This window comes from Anomaloglossus baeobatrachus, chromosome 1 (assembly GCF_048569485.1).
Source record: "Anomaloglossus baeobatrachus isolate aAnoBae1 chromosome 1, aAnoBae1.hap1, whole genome shotgun sequence".
In the NCBI taxonomy this organism is placed as follows: Eukaryota; Metazoa; Chordata; class Amphibia; order Anura; family Aromobatidae; genus Anomaloglossus; species Anomaloglossus baeobatrachus.
In genome coordinates, this window is record NC_134353.1 from 422,601,139 (window position 1) to 422,617,773 (window position 16,635).

The 16,635-nt window shown below is 41.7% G+C and overlaps 1 protein-coding gene across 1 annotated transcript in view; it reads right to left on the minus strand.

The window, feature by feature from the left end:
* The window catches only part of UNC13A (unc-13 homolog A), a 475,959-nt gene that overhangs the window by 209,418 nt on the left and 249,906 nt on the right, over window positions 1-16,635 (minus strand). The window contains exons 19-21 of the mRNA XM_075352602.1: window positions 11,380-11,549; window positions 3,630-3,745; window positions 2,179-2,342 (exon numbers count right to left, since the gene is read on the minus strand). Coding sequence (XP_075208717.1) covers window positions 2,179-2,342; window positions 3,630-3,745; window positions 11,380-11,549 — 450 coding nt within the window. The remainder of the gene's footprint in view (window positions 1-2,178; window positions 2,343-3,629; window positions 3,746-11,379; window positions 11,550-16,635) is intronic.

The window sequence follows — 16,635 nt, forward strand, 5'->3', positions numbered from 1 at the left end:
CACTACACTTGTGCGTTATATAATAGTTTGGTAAACGCACACCAGTGCACCTGTACGCTGCCACCAACAGGCACACACGTGCGGTTTTAAAAACCAAGCACGGACGCAATAATAACCTAACACAGGTTTTAGGAGCAAAAATTAAGAACTCTGACACTATCAGCCACTGCTGACTGACGTGTATTATACACTACACTTGTGCGTTATATAATAGTTTGGTAAACGCACACCAGTGCACCTGTACGCTGCCACCAACAGGCACACACGTGCGGTTTTAAAAACCAAGCACGGACGCAATAATAACCTAACACAGGTTTTAGGAGCAAAAATTAAGAACTCTGACACTATCAGCCACTGCTGACTGACGTGTATTATACACTACACTTGTGCGTTATATAATAGTTTGGTAAACGCACACCAGTGCACCTGTACGCTGCCACCAACAGGCACACACGTGCGGTTTTAAAAACCAAGCACGGACGCAATAATAACCTAACACAGGTTTTAGGAGCAAAAATTAAGAACTCTGACACTATCAGCCACTGCTGACTGACGTGTATTATACACTACACTTGTGCGTTATATAATAGTTTGGTAAACGCACACCAGTGCACCTGTACGCTGCCACCAACAGGCACACACGTGCGGTTTTAAAAACCAAGCACGGACGCAATAATAACCTACTAACAGGTTTTTTTGGGGAGCGACAATTACAGTACAGACAAGTCAGACACTATCTGGACTGTTTTACACTGTGTACACCAGCCCCAGATATGAAGGCTGGTATACGGTCACCACTACCCTGCCTGCCTGCCTGCCTGTATACTGCTACAATAGTCCTGACAAGGACTCTTTTGGTCACTAGCCTGTATTCAGACCTGGCTATACCCTGCCTGTATATAGCAACAATAGTCCTGAGAAGGACTCTGCTACTGTACGCCGACCTGGCTATACCCTGCCTGCCTGTATACAACTAGAATAGTCCTGAGAAGGACTTTTGGTCACACTGTTTGCAGCCCTGCAACTGAAAAAGCTATAAAGGGCCGCAAAGCTTTCCCTGAATCAGCGACACTCTCCCTACACTCACTGTCAGAATAGCTGTGAGCAGAGCACAGCGCGCCGGCCGATATAAAGGCTCGGTGACGCTGTGCAGGCCGGCCAATCACTGCAATTCCACAACTAACAGGGCTGTGGCATTGCAGTGGTCTGCCAGCCAATCCCTGTATGAGGGCTGGCTCTCAAAAGAGCGCCAACATGCAGAAATGAAGACCACGAGTAAAGCACGAGTATCGCGAGATTACTCGGTCCCCGCCGAGCAGCCCGAGTACAGTGATACTCGTGCGAGTACCGAGTAGTGACAAGCATGCTCGCTCATCACTAATATAGACATATCCACAATCACGTGCTTACTAATTAGCTGCTGACTTATACAGCACGTGCCTTTTTCAGTGCTTTCATGAGCTGTGCAGGAACATGGAGGTGATACTTTTGGAATGATAAAGGGATGCAATGTACCACCACTGATATAGTAGTACAAGTTAGACATATACAGTATGTCAATTATTTTAATTTATCTAATTTTGCCTGAAAGTTCCTTTAACATTTTTTGTATAAAAGCTATTAGTTCTAAAGGGAATCTGTCAGTAGGTTTTCGCTACCCCCATCTGAGAGCAGCATAATGTAGGGGTAGACGCCTTGGTTCCAGTGATGTATTACTTACTAGGCTGCTTGCTGCAGTTTAGATTAAACACTTTTTTTAGCTTGTGCAGATCTACCATTTCTCTGACTGCTGAACTCTGTATAACCCCACCCTCACCACTGATTGGCAGCTTTGTGCATAGACATGTGCATATATGCATATACACTTTGCATAGGCAGAAAGCTGCCAATCAGTGGTGGGGATGTGTTTATACAGTGATCATAAAATATAGAGGACTAGCTGGCAGGAGGTTTACCAGTCCTCTGGTGATAATTTCCTGCTGATTTTATCAAATCTACAGCAAGCTGCACAGTAAGTGACACATCACCAGAATAAACGTCTCTGTCTCTACATTATGCTGCTCTCAGATTATGTAGCAAAAAGCTGGTAACAGATTCCCTATATTTATGGACGAGTATTGACAACTGGTTATGCAACATCCCTCCTCAGCCCATAAACCCCAAATGACAGTTTCTCACGTCATTGCTTGGTATATTGACTCCACGCCATATCTCATTGCAAATTCATCCACTATTTCTTGTGCAGTCTCATCAAAGTAAACCTTCCAGGCATCATCCCCTTTGGCATCAGGAATTTTTACAACCCCATTGTTCTGTACATCTGTAAGGTAATGGAACAGGTTCTAGAAGAAAAGAAAATGTCAATTACTGATGAGCTCCCAATATTGTTGTTCACTAAAATCAAATATAAAGTGATAAAAGCCATAGGCATATTCTCTGTTATGTCTCATGACTTGTGATCAATGCATTATTGTATTGTCATTAATTAGTTTCTCCAATAATTATATTGTAGTTCTGATACCTTTTAATGGCTAACCAAAATAAAATAAATGATGTTGCAAAACAAGCTTTCCAGACTACTCAGGTCTCTTCATCAGGCATGATATGACTTTTTTATACCATGCCTGATGAAGAGATCTAAGTAGTCGGGAAAGCTTGCTTTGTAACATCATTTATTTTATTTTTGTTAGCCATTAGAAGGTATTATAACTTCAAGATTATTTTCGTTCTCCCACTGAGAGCAATTAATCATTTTTCAACTGGCCAACACGGCACCAAACCGTTTATTTGTTTTGTTTCTGTTTCACTGTTATGTAATCAGTTTGCCTTTTAGAAGTTTGTCCTCTGTCTCTCCCTGTAGCTGCTCTGTAAGTAACTTCTCCGTTCTTCCCAAGTCAGTGTTTGTCATCCATTTTGCCAGCATCATCCCTATACACCTCTAGTTCAGAACTTACTTTTTTACCTACTGTATTGTGCATAACTACAATAATTTTGCCAGAAAAAAAACTTGTTCTGGAATCGTCATATGTGCCTCCTGCAGTTTAGTCAAGCTGTCCCCTCTTCACGTGATTAAAGCACCACTACAGCGGGGTGGGGGTGGGGATTCAGCACTGGAGCGGCTCTTGAAATGTAAGTCCCCTACCCCTTGTACTTTACTTTCCAGTGGCTTCATCTTTGTACGGTGCTGCACCGGTTCCGCGACGCCATTTTGAATCTGTAACTTCTGACTGGCCAGAAGTCAGAAGTTGCGTCACAGGTGCTCAATACAACTCTATGAGAGGAAAACAAGGCTCTCATAGACTTCATTGAGCTGTGACTTCCGGTGCATCCCATGAAACACTGGAGCTGCTGGCAGGTCACAAATCATAGAAGACTAACCGAAGCCACACTGAAAACAGATGAAGACAGTGGCAGGTGAGTATAAGATAGGGGTCAGGGAACTTTTAAAGTGCTACTACAGTGGAGAAATAAAAAAAACACTAGAGTTGTGCTTTAATGGTACATAGAGACATCCACAGAAACAGTATGTCAAGCGCCCTACGTTCTCAGCCTAGTTACAGAGTCAGAATATTCTCTCATGCAACAGTCGAAGGATGATTAGTTTGGAAAGCAAGCGCCTGTTTACAAACCTCATGTAGACAGGTGTATTGTACATGATATGGAGCCACTTTCTCCTCGCCCTTGATCTCCACACTGATGTGCAGCCTGATAGCACCAGATACTGCCGATTTGTCTGTGCGCTTATCTGAGGAACACAAAAGAAAACAAAACATTTTTATTACAAAGGCTAACAAAATACTAGACAAAACTTAATAGGAAGGATCTCTGGTTTCCACAGAGGATTTATGTATTTTTTACACTATAAGGGTACGTTCACACAAACGTTTTATTTGGTGCATCTGTGCAATGGATTACACCCAGATTGACCAATAGTAACCTATGTGCTGGTGCATACGGCCGATTTTCAATGTGGAACTCTGTCCATGCTCTAGTCTGCTTCGTTTTACACACCAAATTAATGCACGTAAATGACTGGCATCTCCTGCATCCCTCCACTGAGCACACAACGCTGCTCACTGAGCCTGAATGATTTGCAAATATCAGCCCTTGCTTGAATTGTAAATGTCCTAGACATACCCAAGTTTACGTAAAAGTATATAAAAAAAGGAGCATTTCATACTAAAGTAGTGCTGGGTTAATGTCACTACTGTAGTTATGGGGTGCTAAGGCAGAAGGAGAGGGTTACAAATTACTCCCTGATGGTATGGAGAATGCTTTATCAGTCGGTGTAAACAGGCAAGCACTAGATTGTTGGATGATTGGCTTGTTGCGTGTAAACAGGAAATGTGCCTCTGCCTGTGTAAACTTATTTATGGTAGATTAGCGCTTGTTAAAGTGTATTGATGGCATATTAAAATGTACCTGAAAAGCAGGTAATGCCTGGTGGGGTTTGTTTACTCAATATAATGGCCTCCAGCTATGCGTCTTGTTTATAGGAAGCTGAATGCTTTGCTTTCATCCTCCATTTATGCCCATAAAATACAGATTGGTGTCGGTCATAAGAGAGTGTGCATATGAACTGCCTCATTCACGTCTTTAAACATGTACGTGATAAAAAAATGATACTGCTGTCAACAGTGTTTTGCATCTGTGTCATCCTTGTGTCTGTTTGTACCTTCAGTGTATCGTCGGTGTGAAAAACAGTTTTTATCAGCAGCGTCTCATCAATGTTTTACACGGATGAATCATTAACCCTAGAACGCGCAACCATAGAAATCTACAATAAAAAACAAGTAACCTAGCAGGCCTGCGAGGCCCCAGGTATGCATTCTAGGGTTAACTAACTCAATTATAAAGCTTTTCCCATACTTTAAAACGTTAAACACGTACAGCACACAGATGGTACACGGATGCCATCCATATGTTGTATGTGTTTTTCATGGATCCAAAATCTTGTATTTGCACTTTTCATCCGTGATACCAGAAAAAAAGATGTGTTATGTCTCGTGTTTTGCATGGACATACGGTCTGTGAAAAAACAAAAAAATTTGAATAGTACCATAGATGCAGATTTGGTGCTGAAATTTATACACCAAATTCCTGCATCTGCATTTCGTGGCTAAAAATTGCATCACTATCACATCAAAACTGCATCGTGTTTTGATGCATTTTTTTGCCAGAAGGTGCAGGAATATGGTGTATAAATTGCAGCACCAAATCTGCATCTCTTGGCAAAAAACCCCACTGTTTTCTGCCAGGAAATGCAGGTCTGTGCACTCATCAGGGGTAAGGTCACTGAGTATAATGAGGTCACCTGAAGTCAGATTACCTGCGGTCAAAGCTGGGGTACCATGAGAACCTCCAGCTATGACTGCAGATAAACTGGGTGATGTCACTGCTCATCGCTGTGGCTAAGTCAGTCTCTGCCTGAAGCTCACAGCGTGCATACATGTTCTGTGCCCACACCCTGTGATTTCAGTATGTATATAGCAGAGCCGGAATCATTGTGGGACCGACCTCGTGTGGATTACAAGTGGATTACATCAGAACTGGGTGTTTGAGGCTTGATAAAGGGTTGAAAGAGGGTGCTGTTTTGTATTTTATTTCAAATATAATTTTTTGTGTGTTTGTATTTATTTCTTTTCACTTACAAATTAGTAATGTGGGAGATCTCATTAATGATAGGCTTAGTGGCAGCTGTGAGCTGTCATTAACCCCTTATTACCTCGATTGCCATCAGGATGAGCAGGGTAAAGTGCCAGGATTGTCGCATCTAATAAATGCGATAATTCGGGGTGGCTGCAGACTGCTATTTTTTTAATAACAGTGGGACTTCGAAATATAACATTTTAGTGGTAAAATTCTAATTTTATTAGCTGCAAATTTGTCAGTTACACAAGGGTTAGAAGGTGAAACTGGACTCCATAAATCATTGTGCAATTTCTCTCAAATGTGGTGACGCCCTATATGTTGACAGAAACTACTGTTTGGCCACACAGCAGAGGTGAGCAGGAAGAGGTGGTATTTGCCTTTTAAAGAACAGATTTTTCTAGAATAGTTTTTGGGTAACATTTCCGGAGCCCCTAAGGTGCCTGAACAACAGAAAAACTGAAAAGTGACCCCATTTTAGAAATGTAACCTCTCAATGAATTAGTCATTTTGCTGCAGTGACTATTTTCTAATATCCATATCACACTTTTTTCAAGAGAATTGCTAATATGCCAGCCTAGTGCCCAGATATTGTGCCCAGTTTGTGCATCAGGAGACATACACCTCATAAATTGTTAATTGGGCTCTCCACACTACAGTAATGCCAAATATGTGGCTGTTAACTGCAGTTTAAGCCCAGTGAGGCTCAGGAGGGGGACATGTGGACTTGGGAGCACAGATTTCCCTTGATTTTATTTGAGTGAGTGGGATCCATTGCTTTTCCAGAGTCTTTGTTCCACCAATAATGTGGGAACCCCAATATTTCCAGAGACAGATAACGGACCTGAGTGGAAACTAGTATAAGTTAGGTTTTTTTTTGTAACATTATGGGATACATAAACATTTTTGATTGCTTTCAGTACAAGGGTGGAATCACATTCTTGTGTTCTACACTGATCACTTACATTGTAGCTCTAAATCCTACAAAATGCAATTCAGGCAAAACCCCAGACGGAACCATTTACTATAATTAGGTAGATGGAGACACTTTGGACTCCGTTTGGCATTTCTTCCAGTGTTATCCATCTTTTTAGGCATGGACATCTCTCCGGTTGTACACAGCTGTGCACTAAAATGATAGAACACTGCAGAGCAGAGACCAGAGTCCAAAGTGATTCCATCTGCCTCATTATAGTGAGTCGTTCTGTCCGGGGGTTTTGTAAGAATTGCGGGATTTGGGATTTACACGGAAACCCCAACATAATCACTTAACGGTGAGCGCAGGATAAATATGAATGGAGCCTTATTTTGGTTTTTGGAAGGTAGAATGAACAAACAGAAAGCAGTAAAAGGATCAATGTGATTATTATTATTATATAGTTTTTTTAAAATGTTTTGCTATGATCACACAGTGAAAATGCTTTTTTTTATAAAATAATTGTTTTTCCTTCACCATGTTCTAAGAGCTTTAGTTTTTTATTTTTGGTTGCATCGAACTTTTTGAAGGCTTATTTTTTGCACGACGACTTGGAGATATTTTAGATACTATGTTGGTTTACATTACATTTTTTATTCATATTATTCAGATGCAAAATGAACACAAGCCAGAAATTTACCTATTGTTTGTTTTTATATATATATATATATATATATATATATATATATATATATATATATATATATAAATATATATATTTTTGCGAGGTTCACCATGCAGTAAAAGTGATAAGACTAATTTATTGTTTGGGTTAGTATGATTACAGCGATACCAGATTTATATAGTTTTTTTATGCTTTGCTACTTTTTACAAAAATGTATTTGTTTGTTTCCAAATCGTCATATCCTGAGAGAACTAAAGGCCCCGTTACACGCAATGACGTATCTAAAGATATATCGCCGGGGTCACGGACTCCGTGATACACATCTGGCATCGTTAGCAACGTCGTTACGTGTGACACCAATGAGCGGCCGTTAACGATGGAAAATACTCACCAAATCGTCCATCGTCTACACGTTGTTCATTTTCAAAAAATCGTTGATTGTTGTGGACGTAGGTTGTTCGTCATTTCCGAGGCAGCACACATCGCTACGTGTGACACCTCAGGAACAACGAACTACAGGTTACCTAAAGCCGCCGGCAATGAGGAAGGAAGGAGGTGGGCGGGATGTTACGGCCGCTCATCTCCGCCCCTCCGATTCTATTGGGCAGCCGCTTAGTGATGCCGCTGTGACACTGCACGAACCGCCCCCTTAGAAAAGAGGCGGTTTGCCGGACACAGCGACGTCGCTAGGCAGGTAAGTCCTTGTGACGGGGACTAACGATATTGTGCGCCATGGGCAGTGATTTGCCCGTGACGCACAAACGACGGGGGCGGGTGCGATCGGCAGCGACATCGCTAGTGATGTCGCTGCATGTAAAGTAGCCTTTACACTGGTCTAGTCTGGAAATTACCTCCTCATATAAGCTCATCAAATTACTCTGACAGAACTGCTCCTTCATAAACCCATGTTGTTGTTGGGTCATGGGGTTACTCTTATTGAGATACTCAGGGATAGTGGTTTGCACAATAAAGTGCACATATGGTAACTAATGAAAAAATAAGGTTTTACACCTGAGCCCGTTTCTTGTACAGACTAGAGATCCCCCCTGCGCAGTGCCTAAAGCCGCCTGTGCAGACTAAAACAACTCTACTTGGATGACCACTCAGACCTATTGCTCCCTAAGCGACCATCGAGGGTTCCTCCTTAAGAAACTGGGGGAAGGAGCAGATTAAAATAAGGGAAACCAAAAGTAATAATAAGCCAGGAAAAACAGAAAACCAACAGGCTGTAATTCCAAGCAGGGTCCACATAAGAAGTATCACAGTTGAGAATGAAAACCTAGGGAAGCTGGGTGATAGGGCAGACCAAATTACATAATAGGAAATACTTGTTGGCAGAAAAGCAACAACTTTAAAAACTCTAAACAAAGAGACAAATAGTTCAGAACCCGGACAGCAACCGAGCCTGATTGTGGTCCAGTGGAGAGAGAAATCGACCACAGCACAGTAGGCAGCAAGGTCAAATTTGAGGTATGACAGATAGCTTCTCTTAGAAAACCCTCAAAGATTTTGCCCACAGTAGAGGTTAAACTTACAAGCCTATAAGTTGTAGGTTCAGGTTTTGTACATTTTTTTAATATTGGGACCACATTTTCTATGGGCCTGTAGTACAGAATCAGTTATTATGGAATTTTTGAATATTAGAAATAATGGTCTATCTATCAATTACTGCAGTATACTGGGGCGAATGTGATCTTGGCCTGGTTGCCTACCTTAGTGATTTTGAGGCAACGCCATAGCTTTTGATAAGTTAAGAAAGTGACATTTAATAAAACATTTATTGTATCATCTCATCTGTCATGGGAATTTCTTGTGTAAATGTGGCATCCCTGAGGCTTCAGGCGCCACAAGGTACTGCACCTCATCTGGGGTGCAGTATTCATCTCGGATATGGAGGATGTCATAACCGGTGAAACCACCACAATGCACCACAACATACACTTAGATGCCCTCTCACTGGGACAGGGCTGGGGTAGAGACATTGGAGGGTGGCCATCACTAATGTGGTGGACCCTCTGCTCACTAGTTCAGGAACCCGAGGGGGAGGAGCTTGACATGGGGAGTAAGGCGACACACACACACACACACACACACAGCCATGCAGTCAGTCATCAGGGAGTGACGGACAGGGAACAAGTGAGACGTGGAGGACACAGTTGCTGAGGAGAGAGCTAAGCCATAGCTCCCTCAGGACCAGGCGCACAGAGAACAGGGTGAGGAGCCCTATCTTTCAGAGGGTCCAGAATTTTCTTAAGAAAATTCCATTTTCTAGTGTGCACAGGGCCTTAGAGACTCCATCTTTATTATAAAACAATCCTTAGTCTGACGTAATCCACAAGGGCAGCATTGTCAACTTTGCTTCATCACTGTACACAGACACAGTCTATACATAGTGAGAAGCAGAGAGCAATGTCTGCTCTGCTACATCACTCTGTACAGAGCAAGAAGCAGGCGGATAGTGAGTGTATGATTGCCCTTACGTGTCGCATTGCATCACCCCGGACCTGACGCTCTCAGGACAGGAGCACCTCAGCTGCATGTAAATAGACGCAGCTGACATGCTCCTGTGGGGAGATTGTGCGCCGTGATGCGACATGACACTCACATGGTGACAATCAAAGGTCAGTTACCGTCCAGGACCTTTGATGACATCATAGTCACGTGACCAGTCTGTAGCCAATGAGGTAATACAAAATTCACACATGACTGGTCACATGGGTATAACATCACAGAAGGTCCTTTAGTCATTCTGGTTACCAGGAGGGGCAGGCACAGCGATGATCGACTCGGAAGCAGAAACGCCAGGAGACAGAGTCTGCAGGACGAGTCGCGGGACCTGTAAGTATGATCAGAGTGTTTTTTACTACTGTGCTTTTTCTTTTTTTTTTTTACAGTCCCTGGACCCGATCTGTAACATGAGCTTCCCAGGAAAGCTCGTGATCGGGCTCGTGTACACGATCACTATGTGATTGGTACGATCCTCGTTCTTTACAGTTCAGGATCGCCCATCCCTAGTCACTAAGTCTCTGAGACTTCTAGGTCAGATTTGACGCATGGGGCAACCGGTGTACCTCCAAATGAAACATTTTATACAGCGTTACATTGGTCTGTAAATGGTGTAAGTTAAGTGTGCACAGGTAAATAAACAGAAACTGATTTTGCTGACAAGTGTACATGTCCTTTCTCCAAGTGCTTGATATCTAAGAGGCCTAATTCAATTTGTACCTCACTGGTGAATCCGTAATCTGATGACTGGTTCAGAGCAGAACAGCTACAACAGTACACAGGTATGCAGGTCAGTATATACCAAAGCACTATTAACTTGTATCCATATACAGTATGTTTTCTTGGGATATCACTGGCACAGTGATATAGAAGGTTGGAGTATCTGATACATTAGTCAGTGTAAACTTCTATAGCATTGATTATTTAGTCTAAAACATATTTAGCAATAACTAACCCTCTCAATCAACATGACAAATTGACCTTCAGTGCAGATTGTAATATCTGCAGCATGTCAATTCTATGTGGAGAATGCGATCATATGTCTCCCTTTAAAATAAAGATGGTGAAATATGAACCAGAATCCACATGTAAGGCTGCGGTCAAACGACCATAGACTTCTCATATGAGAGAATGCTAATGACACTCTCATCAAACGCTGATCAGAGTCTGAAGTGTCACCTTGGTGTGCTCTGATTCCTTTGCATGAGAGAAACAGAGCACGCTGTCAGGAGAAGAACCAAAATTCTCAGTCTTCTCCATTCTATGATTTGGAAATCGATGTTATCCGAGTGCAGCCCGATAATTTCTGCTTTTTCATATACTTGAATGGGTGTGTATCGTCCAATTTGTGCTGCCACTCACATGATGCTGCTCTCTTTTATTCATGCCGATCGTCATGGGATAAAAAAGCCGATCAGCACTGCCACATAGGCTAACATTGGTCCGAGTGCTATTCTACAAAACATCATGTGTGACCTTACATACAGACTTTGCTGCAGATAAGTTGCAACTACACAGGTAAAATTAGCACAAAATATGCAATGTGTGAAAATAGCCTTTTAGAAGTAATGGGAGCATTAAGTCTAAATGCTTTTGTCCTATTTAATACAATAGATAGTCTTACCTAGATTGTACCACACGTCCATTTCCCCACTCAAGGTTCGAACTTCAATGATAGTTTGTCCCAAAAAATCATCAGACTCGCGTTTGAACCTTTGTTTCACTCTTGATTTTATGTCATCGTCCTCATCCCATACACGTACCTTGATGCGATCTGAGGAGTTATGACACTCACTAAAAAAAAAAAAAGCAGTCTAAGACAATGTAATACAACTGGAAGCAGTAATATATTTACAGTTTTATATTTGCAGGATCCCAATCATGGAGCTACCGTGAACCAATGGCTCTATTCAAAGAGCTGGATTTTTATATTTACATTTTTTTTCCAATACTCAGTGGCTAATATTTTCTAAGATTGCTACCTTCAGTAAATCAAAGTAAGACCTAAAGGGGAAAAGGGACTTTACTTGTAGTCTTTTACCTTCTTTAGCAAATTAATAGTGCAGAAGCGCAAGTAATTTTATTTTTGGAATTTCCAGATAGAAAATCTGAAGTGTTTTAAAATATCAGTATTGTGGATAGTAATGAGTGGACTCACAGATAATCGGAACGGCTGATCCCAGTGATCTGGTTTCTAAAATCCGGTTCCCGGCCGAATTCCAGTCCCCATATAAGTCTATAGCAGGCTTTACACGCCGAACAATCTCTCCTTTAAGTGGGAAGTTCGTTCGGCGTCACTAAGCGGCCTCCCAATAGAAGCGGAGGGGTGGAGATGAGCGGGCGGAATATCCCGCCCACCTCCTTCCTTCCTCATTGCAGGTGGCTGCAGGTACGATGTTGTTCCTCGTTCCTGCGGTGTCATACATAGCGATGTGTGCTGCCTCAGGAACGACGAACAACCTGCATCCTGCAACAGCAACGATAATTGGGAATAGAACAACGTGTCAACGATCAACGATTAGGTAAGTAATTTTGATCGTTAACGGTCGTTCATGCGTTTCACACGCAACGACGTCGCTAACGAGGCCGGATGTGCGTCACGAATTCCGTTACCCCAAGGACATCTCGTTAGCGATGTCGTTGCGTGTAAAGCCCCCTTTAGGCGATGAAAATCCGGTGATTAAAGATGGTGGTAGAAGGGATAAGAGGATAGGAGCAGGCATGCTATAATTACTGAGGCTTCGGCATGGCTGTATGCTGCTCCCAGACCTTGCATTCACTTCATGGGCTGCTAATTACTGCTCATCCATATGCACTGCTTTACCCCGCCCACAAGCGCTTGTGATTAGTTGCATTCAGACATGCCCCCTCCCTGAGTGTCAGCTGACTGCAACCGGTGCCAGGATGGCCGGTGGATGGGTAAAGCAGTGCAACTGTCTTCAGATTAGTATAGTTGTATAAAAATAAGTAAATAAAATAACTAGCATAGGGTCCCCCCGTATTATGAAGCCCAACACAGATAAAGCATACAGCGCTGCAGCCCCCAGACATGCACCTATCTTGGCTGTGTATCAAACTAAGAGGAACCACATGTGTTATTTTTGGTTGTTTTTTTTTTTTTTTTTTAAATCATTTAAATAATTTTAAAAATTATGTGCGGTCCCCCCAATTTTGATACCCATCCATGATAAAGCCCAACAGCTGGAGGCTGGTATTCTCAGGCTGGAGAGGTCCAGCCTGAAAATATCAGCGTCCAGCCACCCGGAATTGTTGCATCCGTTAGACGCAACAAGCGTGGCGCTTTACCCAGCTTTTCCCAACTGCTCTAGTGTGGTGCAATTGGAGTAATATAAGAGGTTAATAACAACCCACAGCTGTTATTAACAACACAAACACTCAAAAAATCCATTATTTGGAAAAAAAGACAAAAAATCCACCCTCTTTCACCACTTTATTAACCCCCAAAACAACCCTGCAGGTCCAACGTAATTCACACGAGGTCCCAAGACGATTCAGCTCTGCTACATCTGAACCCCATAGCGCGCGATCATTGAACATGACTGCCCACTGTGAGCGTACTGTGAGGTCGTACGGTGGGAACCCGTGTATGACCTCCAGTGAACTGAGTGACCTCACTGCTGCCAACTGGTATCCTTGTCAGTGTATCCTGGAGCCTGAAGAGATCGGACATATTTTTAGTCTCTCAGGATCGGATGTAGCAGACTCAGGACTGTCATGGGACATCGTGTGGATTACAATGGGACTTCAAGGGTCTTTTTGGGGTAATAAAGAGGGGAAAGAGGGTGTTGTATTTTATTTCAAATAAAGGATTTTTCTCTTTGTCAGTGTTTTTCTTTTTACTTATAGGATTAGTGATGGTGGGGTCTCATAGACCCCCTAACTTATCACTAATTCTGGGCTTGATGACAGTTCTGCACTATCATTAACCCCTAACACCTCGATTGCAACCGCACCAGGGCAATCGGGAAGAGCCGGGTAAAGCAATGGGATTGTCGCATCTAATTAATGTGAGAATTCTGGGGCAGCTGTAGACTTCTATTCTTAGACTGGGGGGTCCCAATAACCATGGCTGAGAATACAAGCCCTCAGCTATTTTGCTTTATCTTGGCTGAATAGCAAAATTGAGGGGACTGCACGCAATTTTTTTTTAAATTATTTATTTAAATAATTTAAAAAAAAAGCTGAATGCAGGTCCTCTTATTTTGATACACAGCCAAGATAAGCACACGGCTGGGGGCTGCAGCCTGTAGCTATAGGCTTTATCTGTACTAGGTATAATAATATGTTTTATTTATTTATTTTAATACCACGATACTGACCCGCAGACAGAGGCACCACTTTCCTCACTCACAAGGCCATCCTAGCACTTGTGATTGGTTGCAGTCAGACGCTATCACAAAGGCTGGGGGTGAATCTGACTGCCACCAATCACAGGCACCAGGATGGCGGGTGGGCGGGGAAAGCAGTGAATATGGGTGAGCAATGATGAGTGGCCCAGAAAGTGAAGGAGAGGCCGAGGGAGCAGCGTACAGCCGCGCCAGAGCCTCCGTAAGTATGAAGCGCTTGCTTTATCCTTATTTTCTTTAGTTTTCCTTTTTTTTTTTTTTAAATTGCTTGCGTTCCTGATCAATATCTGGAATCCCGGGACCGGAAGAGGTTCCGACACTTTAGTACCTTTGAAACTGCGCGGATCCGGACTTTTCCAGTCTAGGTCCGCCCATCACTAATTGTGGTTACGTTTTTCATAACTTTCATGCACACCCTACAGAGAAAAACTGCAGTGCAGATTGATTAATACAGCTAATGTCAAATTTAGAGCATATAAGATAAAATAGGTGAAAAGCACAGCTTAAGGACTCATTCACATGTCTGATTTTTGTACTAAGGAGAAGAGAAAAACGGACCGATTATTCTGGTCACACTCTGACTAGAGTTTGATCAGGGTTTGATCAAAGCATGGTAGGAACGTCATCCGATTTTCTTGTACGTGGATACATTTTAAAAATTTCCATTCTGAAAATCTGTGAAAATCGGACCACACTCAGATATTATCTGAGTGCTGTCCAATTTTTTCACAAACCCGTAGACTTGCATTGCCGATTTTGATCTGACCGTCAGATCAAAATAGGACATGTCCTGTGATTTTACGGAGATATGCCTAGAAATCAACCATATCTAAATGGCCCCACAGACTATCACAGGTACGAATGCTATCTGTAAAAACTATGAATAGCATTCATACGCAAAAATCGATGTGTGAAAAAACCCTAACTCTGTCTGCTGTACATGACAAGAGCTGAGCCCACGCAATACCTGGCAGTTGTTTGCTGAGTTACTAGTTTCGATCACTGCTGTTACTTCTTAAATGAGTGATTGACAGAGGCTTTCCAAGATTGATAGTCAGGGTGATGTGCTGATTAGTGCTGCCATCGTCCTTCTGCAACATGATTGCAACACGAATACTGACAGGTTGCGATGACAGCCAGTGGCCAGCTGAAGGCACCCATTTCTGCCATCTCTGTGCTCTTTTGAAGCCCAGCTGGCTGGGCTTGATAGGACATCATCATTTTATTCTATACACTACAATACTTTAGTTTTTAAAGAAATTAAAAAAAAATGACCAAAATTGGTACCCCAATTGCTACAAAAATCTGATCTATAAATATAATGTCCTGTTGTAAAATTCATTTAAATGTTGTGATTTGGTCTCAGTAATTCATTTGTAAACGGCCTGAAGAAGGAGCCTTTGTGCTCTGAAAGCTTGCTCATATAATTTTTCTGGTTAGCCTATAAAGGTATCACTCCTAAAATACTTTTGTCATTCTTGGGACATAGTATTTCAATTGATCTATAAATATATAAGATATAATAATAATAATAATAATAATTTAGCCATTATGATAAATCATGTATAGCATAAAAAAAATTAAAATGCCAGAATTGCTGCTTTTGGTTGTTACAGTTCCCCAAAAAAGGAATAACAAGTGATCAAAACATAGTATGTACGGTAAAATGGTGTTAATAAAAGCTCGTCACCGAAAAAAGAAACATTGATGGAAAAATATAAAAGTCTCATAAAATGGAGATACACGGGAATTTTTTTTTTTTTTTTTACAAATTTGACCTGAAGAATCAAATTGCCAGAAACGTTTTACCAAACACTGAATGTCATAACAAGAAACCCCTCAAAAAGAAATGACAGAAACAATACGTTTTATCCCAATTTCTCCACTCTGCAATTTTGTTTTCCCATTCTCAGTAGATTATTTGTTAAAATGAATGGTGTCATTCAAATCTTCAACTTGTCAAAAATAAAGCCCTCATATGGCTATGTGGATGGAAAAATAAAACAGTGATAGCTTTTGGAAGAAGCGAAGAAAAAAACTAAAAGGCAAAAAACAGAAATTGGCTTGAGGTGGAACGTGATTAAAAATAACCTATCAAGTATTTCATGGGGATTGAACCATGGGCACCATTAAACAGGGACAAGTCCCGTTATTTCAAACATCTATGTTTTAGGCCATGGACAGACTAGTTTGAGTTTCATCCAGAAAACTCTCCATTAATATTGTCATCCATGTGCCATCCGTTGTTTGATGTTAACATAACACCCGTGTGACATCCATGAGATATTCAAAAATGTACAATGATCAAATACAGTTTCCTATGTTACTAATGGAAAAGTATTGGTAGAAATCAGATGTGTCAGATGTGACTGAGAAAATAAGTTACAAGGAAGCATATCTGTGTGTGAACTAGTGGCAAGTAAATGGGGAAGTTACCGTAATTGTGGTTAGCATCTGGAGTCCCTCATTCTGGACATCAGTAACATATTACAGATAGCAATACCCACTAAAAC